The sequence below is a fragment of the Sinocyclocheilus anshuiensis genome, unplaced genomic scaffold (genome assembly GCF_001515605.1).
Source record: "Sinocyclocheilus anshuiensis isolate Anshui unplaced genomic scaffold, SAMN03320099.WGS_v1.1 scaffold283, whole genome shotgun sequence".
Classification (NCBI taxonomy): Eukaryota; Metazoa; Chordata; class Actinopteri; order Cypriniformes; family Cyprinidae; genus Sinocyclocheilus; species Sinocyclocheilus anshuiensis.
In genome coordinates, this window is record NW_015549605.1 from 2,028,708 (window position 1) to 2,038,417 (window position 9,710).

At 36.9% G+C, this 9,710-nt stretch overlaps 1 protein-coding gene across 7 annotated transcripts in view; it reads right to left on the minus strand.

The window, feature by feature from the left end:
- erc1b (ELKS/RAB6-interacting/CAST family member 1b) overlaps positions 1-9,710 on the minus strand; it is a 231,614-nt gene that overhangs the window by 173,756 nt on the left and 48,148 nt on the right. For all 7 annotated transcript variants that reach the window (XM_016447524.1, XM_016447521.1, XM_016447523.1 and 4 more), the window contains exons 8-9: positions 6,266-6,403; positions 1,466-1,606 (exon numbers count right to left, since the gene is read on the minus strand). In XM_016447524.1, coding sequence (XP_016303010.1) covers positions 1,466-1,606; positions 6,266-6,403 — 279 coding nt within the window. The remainder of the gene's footprint in view (positions 1-1,465; positions 1,607-6,265; positions 6,404-9,710) is intronic.

Consider the following 9,710-nt stretch of genomic DNA (forward strand, 5'->3'; position numbering starts at 1 on the left):
ATCCGCCATTTATCTTCTTGTCCTACACACACACACACACACACACACACACACACACACACACACACACACGCAGGACTGACAGTGTTGCGGGTCCAGCATGTCTGTTCTCATCACTACAGCTCCTCTGGGGTTGTGTGGACGGCTGCGAAATCAGTCGGTCTCTATCAAGCCTGAGCACCTCGTCCAATAGTGCAATCTAAGGAAGACGCTTCTAATGCTGCCTGGGATCCGCTTCAACCTCTTTAATCCACACCTGACACATTATAGAGGATTACTGCATTATAAATGTGAAACCGCTATCTGAACTAACAATATGAATGCAAAATTGCACAAGATGTCGGCTGGACGCCCACCTCTGAGCTATTTGTTGGTCAGCTGAACGTCTGTTTGTGCAGTACAAAAACCTGTAACTTGACTTGCTTTCACAAATGCAAGATATAATCATACAATCATACAGAAACAATCCAGGCTAACCTTTTGCAAATATGTGCAAAGATTTTCACAGAAACATCAAGCTGATTCATAACATAATAGTTTAGCATTTAATTACAGTTCTCCTGATAGCAGAGATTTAGTTTAGGAGTGTTAGGATTAGTTGTGGATTTTAGTTGGGTGTACAGGCCACAATTCATGACTGCAATATTTACACCGCAAACCCAAACTTCTGTTCACAAATATGCAAACAGATTACACAAATCTGAGCGTATACTTGCAAGATGATATAGCGGTTTAAAGGAATCGTTCACACAAAAATGAAAATTTGCTTAAAATGTACTCACCCTCAGAACATTCAATATAGAGAGTTTGTTTCTTCAGCTGAACAGATTTGGAGAAATGTAACATCCTCTGCAGTGAATGGGTGCCGTCAGAATGAGAGTCCAAACAGCTAATAAAAACATAACAATAACCCAAAAGTAATCCACACGACTTTAGTCCATCAATTAATGTCTTGTCAAGCAAAAAGCTGTGTGTTTGTAAGAAACAAATCCATCATTAAAATGGTTTAACTTCAGCCTGTTTCTGGATTCATGTGGATTACTTGTGGATTATTGTGATGTTTTTATCAGCTGTTTGGACTCTCATTCTGACGGCACCCATTCACTGCAGAGGATCCATTGGTGAGCAAGTGATGTAATGATAAATTTCACTAAATTTTTTCAGATGAAGAAACAACTCATCTACATCATGGATGGCCTGAGGGTGAGTAAATTTCAGCAAATTCTCATTTTGGCACAACTATTCCTGTAATGGTCATCAACACTGTAAATGATGCTGTACACAAGATTTTGGTCTCTAGATATGGTTTGACTCACTCCTACAACATAAATCTGTCTTTTTTTTCACTACAAGGTCAAAATCATTACAAAAACACTGTAGATTGTGAAAATCATCAACTTCATGCAATACTGGCTTTAATAAAGCATTAGTTTGTTCATTACTTTATGCAAAATCAAGTTCTCACCTCGCGATCGGACAGCTCTCCCTGCAGTAAGCTGACTTTCTCTTTCAGCTCTTTGAGCTCTTTCTTGTTGCTCTCCAGTTCTTCGCTCTTCTCTCTCTCGTCTCTATCCCTCTGTTCCTTCAGACGCTCGATAATACGCTCCTACAAACATCACAAACAAGAAAGGACATGTTGAAAGTGTGATTTCGAAGCAGGGAGAAAAAATTACTCACTCTTATACAGGTATGTTGTTACAAACCCCTCTGACTTTCTTCTCTGGAACACAAAATTAGACATTTTGAAGAATTTTGAGCAGGTAAGCTAGTACGACAGTTGATGCAAGACCATCAGTGCATAATTACATTTCACTTCCATTTCACCCAGTTCCTCACACAGAGCTATCATATGGTTTTAGATGGAATGGAATGAAGCGTACATGTCATATAGGCTACTTTTATGGTGCTTTTTGGTGTCATTTAAAGGTCGTGGTAACTATGAACCATTGATATATGGAAAACAGCTGCGTGAAGATCTTCAAATATCAGTCTTGAGGCGCTACTAACATAACTACATTTTTCAGTAGCGTGACAGTAGCTCCGCTACTTTTAAAACAGTGTAGCTTTTTCCAGTAGCTAACTACTTTTTCCAGCAAGTAGCGGTGTAGCGCGACCAGATGCTACATTCTGTTTTGTGTTTAATGCATTGAAGCAGCGCAGCATCTTCTGACTAGATCACAAATTAAATTTGTTCATTACCGCCATCTGTTGTGACATCACGCATCTCATGGCTTTACAGTCTGTCCACTGACAAGAGATCGATGATTTTGCAGAGGATGTACAGCAGTGGATATTTCACATGAATCAACTGTAATTTATGCAAATCAAAGATTAAAATGCGGTCTACACCGAAGACTTAATGCACATACGGGAGGGTGAATAATAGCCTTTTTAAACGGATTAATTTTCGTGCTTTATTGCACTCTATCAAATGCCTATTTTGCAATGATGAACCATCATAATATAATCTGTCCCCCCACAGTTTTGTAATGAACACCAATTGAACAGAAAATAAAATCGCGATGTAGTAGTGTGCTTATCATTTGGCAAAGGATGGTTGCAGTGGGATTCCACGCAAAGCACAGTATTCACGCCTGCAGCTGATGATTGACGTCTCAGAGCGGCTCCATTCACAGTCAGTAAATACTGCATGTGTTGTGAGTTTAACCTGCTTATTTTACGACTCCTCCGTATCCAGTTTAAGTTGCATACATTTTGTTCTTGCATTGATGTTACGTTTGTAGCAATTTTGCACTTTGACAGTCAGTTTGAGATAATGTAACTATATAAACTAACTATATTTTATTATTGTGTGCATCGGATAGTTTACAAAATGAAACGACTGGGACACTTTTTGTAATTGAAATGACTTGGAAAATGTGTCACAATCAACCTGAATTCACCCTACTCTTTGAAATCATGATTGCATGTTTTAAACCCCAAATATCGTATTTTTACTTCTTTATTAACAATTATTCAGTTATTTGTAATGTTAAATGTTAAAAAAAAAAAACATTAAAATAATAATAAAAAATTGAAAGTAGTTTCGATGTAGCTAGCTACTTTTTGGTAGTAACTTGTAGTGTAGCTAGCTACTTTTTCAGAAGGGTAGCTTGACTGTAGATTGAAAGTAGTTTCGATGTAGCTAGCTACTTTTTGGTAGTAACTTGTAGTGTAGCTAGCTACTTTTTCAGAAGGGTAGCTTGAATGTAGCTTAACTACTTTAATTTACATGTAGCTTGTAGCTGATCAAGCTACAGTTTCAGAGTAGCTTCCCCAACACTGTCAAAAAATCACCTTTTGTGTTCCATTGGATAAACACCACCATACAGGTTTGGAATGACATGAAGGTGAGAAAATAATAATATGAGTGAGTTAATAATAATAGTATTGGTATAAAATTAAATGTTATTATTACTACTAATAATAATAATAATAAAGAAAAAGAATCTAGAGTAGTCATTATTATTATTATTATTATTATTGTCACTGTTGCTCTTAAAAAGCATAATTAATATTAAAATGGTATATACTTTAAAGAAAATTTAATCTAGTGCAATAAGCGATTGTTATCATTATTAATATTATTATTATTATTAATAATAATAATAATACTAATAATAATAATAATAATAATAATAATAATAAATATTATCTAATATATTTAATACTAAATAAATAAATAATGAGTGAACTGCACCTTTAAGCTTTAAGCTTACATTGTTGGATATTTGTATCATGGAAGGTTGAACAATACAATAGTACAAAAAGGAAATGAAGTTTGTGGTTATCTGGGTTCCAATTTATGTAAGGGTTGAAATATTTACCCAAAAATAAGAGCAGGCCAACACCTGTCAAAGTTTAGAAAGCGCAGGCACACCAATTCCTTAATTCCCATCTTAAGCGTAACTCTGCACGGCTAGTGGAACATATCTGAATGAACACATTTGCCGTACGATCCATTAATCTCATACATGTGTCAACTTTGGCCAGGTGTTGGAAGATTTGCCCGCGTCTGCTTTCAGAAAATGGAAGTAACTTTAGTAGAAATTAGTCAGATCTGAAGTGAACGGCTACTATGCCTTACTGCATGCACACTTTAATAAGGTTGCAAAAAAAGCACCTTTAATAATTCCGAGAGGAAAAAGAGACACACAGAGCAATAACGTGAGACAATAAGGGGTCTGAGGAAAGAGCGTTTTGGCGCAGCCTCGCATTCGCAGTCGATGGCCTGTGAAAGAGGATGGCTGGAATCATGGAGAGCATCAGCCTCCAGCACTTTCACACCCACGCCGGCCAAAACTCACACACCGAGCGGCCGAACCGGACAATAATAACACTGCTCTTTTTCAGGCCTGCACTGCATTTCTCACCGCAAGGGCTGTATTTCACTCTCCCGAGTCGACGTTCCTGGCCGATCCTCGCTGAGCTGTGACATTAAGCATGACCGCTCATCGCCATGCTAGCTAACTCTTGGTTCACGACATGCATCGAACGGCATCCGAGGCATGTGAAATGGATAACTGCATGTGTTTAAGTAGGGAAAGACAGATACGCTCTGTAAATGTCTGTGTGAGGGAACGTGCTGCAAAAGTGCATACGTGTCCGCCAGCGTTTGAGTATGTGTGTCCGCTAAAAGAGCCAGAGCTCTCTTTTTCAATATGCAGATGGCTGACAAAGTAAATTTCCGCCCCGCGGCTGGGAGGAACAGGAGGCCCAAACCTCGGCGCGTGAGGGTATGTGAGCGAGATGAAGGGGGGAAACGCAGAACAGCAGATCACCGCCAAACTGCAGGCACGTAAGACAATGCTAATATCCGCTGGGGTTAATTCATTCATATTCATGAGCTGGAGATCAGGGGGCAGGTGGGGAGGGTTTTGTTGATTCGGAGAACTGCGTCATTCTGGAAGCCCGTGACCTGAAATGTTCGGTGAACTAGTTGAAGGTGTTGGCGAAGACAATCACACATGTGATGTGAGTTGATGAGAAGTGACGGGGATTGACCTGTGGATCCGTGCGCTTGCTGGGAGGTCAATCGTAGTGTGAGAATGACTGAGTCCTTACATAAGGGTGTGTGACAGAGCAATCTTCACCGCTGTCACACACACACACACACACTCACAGCTTCTGCTGTTCTGCAACTGCAGTTCACGTCACCTGTGAAATCATGTCTCTGAAGGAGAAAACACGCTACCACATCAACAGTTTAGTTATTAATATCACTATTGATGATAATAATAATAATAATAATAATAATGACGATGATGAGGATGATGATGATGATGATCTTGGATATATTTATGTAATGTTTACTAATAGCATTAGGTCATACATGCATATTATATATGGTTATTAATTGGTGTCAATAATAATAATAATAATAATAATAATAATATAAAACCTGGATATATTTATATAATGTTTACTAATAACCAGTGTTGGGGGTAACGCATTACATAATCAGATTACTTTTTTCAAGTAACTAGTAAAGTAACGCATTACTTTTTTAATTTACAAGAAAATATCTGAGTTACTGCATTACTTTTAAAAGTAACTTTCCCCAACACTGCTAATAACATTAGGTCGCACATTCATATTAAATGTGGTTATTAATTGGTGTGGTTAATAATAATAATAATAATAATAATAATGATGAGGATGATGATGATGATCTTGGATATATTTATGTAATGTTTACTAATAGCATTAGGTCATACATGCATATTACATATGGTTATTAATTGGTGTTAATAATAATAACAATAATAATATAAAACCTGGATATATTTATATAATGTTTACTAATAACATTAAGTCGCACATTCATATTAAATGTGGTTATTAATTGGTGTGGTTAATAATAATAATAATAATAATAATAATAATAGTTGTTGTTATTATTTACTGTTCAAGATTCAAATGTCAGCATTTTTGGTTAGCCCTTCCACTAGCTGCAATGCTATAAACAGAGTATGAATGACACAAATACAGTACTTCAGTTCCAGTAAATACTAAAATTAATGATTAATAAAAAATGAATGAATAACAATAGCAATAATATCTGTGTAACGTCAATTCAATTTGCTAGTGTATAACTGACAAACGGCCGCTTTGAACACTCCATGGGTGAGAGTCATACCAATGAAAATGTTGCTACTGTGACAACCCTAAAACAGACAATTAGTGAACTTAACACGTAACAACAGGACATTGATGAATTTCGGTGGCTGTACACGAATGTGTGTATGTGTTCGTGGGTGTCCACCTTCTCAGACAGGGCCTCCTCCAGCGTGGTGAGGGCCGTGTCCGTGTTTGAAGTGTCGGCCTGCAGGGATTTGACGCGCTCCTTCAGGCTGGTCATCTGCTTCTCCTTATCCTTCAGCTGCTCCTGCAGGTTCTCAATCTGCACCGAGAGGGAGAGACAGTTTTACGGCATCGAACTGATCCAGATGAAGACATATCTATTAAAGCACAATAAACAACATTTACTCACACTTAAGCTCAGAGTAGACTAAGTGAAGCCATTTTTCATTTTATTTTCAGCATATCCACTTACAGCACTCCATATGGAACAACATTAGGAACGGGGGGGGATCGGTTAAAAACAATCTATTTTTTTCACTGTTCAGCTGAAAATAAATAATGACCTCATTAGAAGCATATTCAGAACTAATTCTCTTCATAAACTTTCCTTATCTGCGTGTGCGGCTGGCGTGTGCGTGACGCCGGAGCTGATGAATGACATGGGAGAGATGGGCATTTCCACGTTTCGCTCCATTCATCATGTCCCGACAGCTCAATGAAAAGACTGACTGTTCCTGTCCACTGGTTCACATTCAATTAAACGCTGACGGATTTGATAAATAGTTGCTTTTTTGTTTCTTTTAGCTGCTTTGAAACAACCTGCTGTTGATAGAGCCGCTCTCTGTGCAAACACATTTTATCAGCAGGCCTACCTCGACTGTTTAGAGAAAAAGTTCTTGGGCTGCACAAGATGAAGAGAAAATATAGGGTCTTTGATATGAACGTAATTGTTTTAAGACTAATTTTCTGAAATGTTGGCAGGAGAAGTTTTGTTGCTATAGCTAGAGCCTCACAGCCAATGAGAATGAGATTTATGTCACAAAAATAACAAACATTATTATAAAAACATCAAAATGATGTACATTTAAATATTTTTTAAAATGATAAAAATATACCATTCTACGTAATTATATACTGTATATATATATATATATATATAATATTCATGTTTCAAGTACATACAGTACATTGTTATATTATAATTGTTATTATTAATTAATTAATGTTCAAGACATTTGAAAATAATGAAAATTACTCTATTTTTTAACTGTTATAAACCAAACAAAATTGGCAGACCAAAAATATTCCCTTTCTTCCATTTAAAAAATATAAATACATATTTTTATAATTATATTATTCATGTTTCAAGACATGTTTTCAAGAAAATAATGAAAATAACTTCTGTAACTAAAGACTAAAGTTATTATAAACCATTATAAACCACATACAGCATATATTATATTATATTATATTATATTACATTATATATTTCATTTAATTTAATTCTTACTATTATTAATTACTCATGTTTCAGACATTTGAAAATCACTAAAAATAATGAAAAACACACATTTTTCAGTTATCAAAAATACTAAAAAGTTAAATTTGTAGACCAAAAATATTTCCTTTCTTCCATTAAAAAATATATTATTCTACATCATTTATATAAAATACTTACTATATTACTATAACTATATATTTTTTCTTTAAATTACTATTCATGTTTCAAGACATTTGAAAATAACTGAAAATGAATTAGAAAAATCACTTATTTTTAATTATTAAAACTATATAACTACATTTATTATAAACCTAACAAAATTAACAGACTAAAAATCTATCCTTTGGCCACATCTCTCACATCTTTTCTCCCTTTGTAGTTTGTTTTCACGCAATTTCAAGTCTTTAAGTGCCTTAACGATTTTAAAAACTTTTTTATTCAGTGTCCGGAAAAGAGCAAGAGAAATCTGTGACAGCAGAGTAATCTGGTTTCCGACCCGACCGCTGAGAGAGATAAAGCTGTGTCGACTTATGAATTTAATTAAAAGGGTGAATGTTTTGGCAAAAGTGATTACAAGGATAACAAATGTAGGCAGAGGGGGAAAGTGAGAAGAAACCCTATAATGAATTTGCCCTGGTTCAAAACAACGACCGTTGTTGCTCGAATAATAAAAAGTACGGCAGGGTTTGTTGTTTTAAATAATTTCAGACATGTTTGGACAGATGTCGAGGTTAGTCTCAGCTAGTTTTGAGCGAAAAGTTGAGCGAGGAAAAAAGTCGTGCTGATTGGTCCTATGGAATTGTGGGAAATTTTATGTGGACCAAAAGCAAAAACAACGGTGCATGCTCAATACGAATGCTTAAACACCTCCAGCCCTTCATTAATCAAACACACACCTGACAGCTCCACCTGTCCGACGAGACACACTTCACCTCCTTCCCTTTGATATCATCTGCGGTCGCAACATGAAACCTGGTTGTGTAATGCAACCTGATTACGCTCCTCTGCCCCATTACCCAGCATCCCCCAGAGTACCCCGTGCAGCTTTGGCCGGCGCACACTATACGCTCATGAATATTTCATAGCGCTCGTATTATGCATGTGCAGAGTCATATGATAACAGCAATTATATTTCGGAAAACAATCAGCGCATTGAGAGGAAAACTGCAATCCTGTGTAGAGCTACTGGAGGAAAAATGCCTTCATCTTCCTCGTAACGGGAAGCTGGACATTCGGATCTAGATTATAGGGATCCATGTCAAGCCAAATGATGATTACGTTCAAATAGGAGCCTATTAGGCAAAAAAAAAGCCCATGTTGGGATTCTCGGAGAAGCTTTAAACTGGAATTCAATGACCTGGTATCTAAAATTGAGGGAAGAACAGACTGTAGATGGACACACACACTCCCAATAGCTCTTCTGCCCCGTTTCTGGTTTCATCTGAGAGTGTGTGAGCGGATAAAAGACAAGACGAGACAAAAAGAGCAGCCTCCCGTCAGAGAGATCCAAACGCATGGAGACTTAAAGGGATTTGTGTGTGTGTGTGTGTGTGTGTGTGTGTGTGTGTGAGAGAGAGAGAGAGCCAGAGAGAGGGAGGGGGTTGTCTGAATTATTAAACAGTGTTTTGTTTCACTTAGTGATCTGCTGCTTGTCAGTGCAGTGTGAGTTCTGGAAACAGACAGAGAGGCACACGACACACAACAAGACAACAGACGCAGACACACACACACACGCACGCATGCACAGAGTGAAAGAATTTGAGCGTTTACAGTGGGTTGCATCAGAATTGTATGCAATGTGCAAGCCGAACAAAACAACATGTCAACCCCACAGAGTAGAGAGACGGGAGGGAGAGATCATTTCTGCAGATTTTCGGCAGATGGGTATTAAGAAGGTTATACTGTATGAGTATAACCTATATAGTAATAGTATAGTAAGAGAAACTGTTTGCTGGATGTTTCCAGAGCTTTTTGTTAGAAGGTTCTCGGGAATACTTCACAGTGTTATTTTAGTATCATTTTGATAGTATTACAGTTTTTATTTAAACAGATTTTTGTATATAATCTTCTGTTTTCTTTTTAATTTGAGTAATTTGTGTTTTTGTCATTGTCAGTAGTTTATACA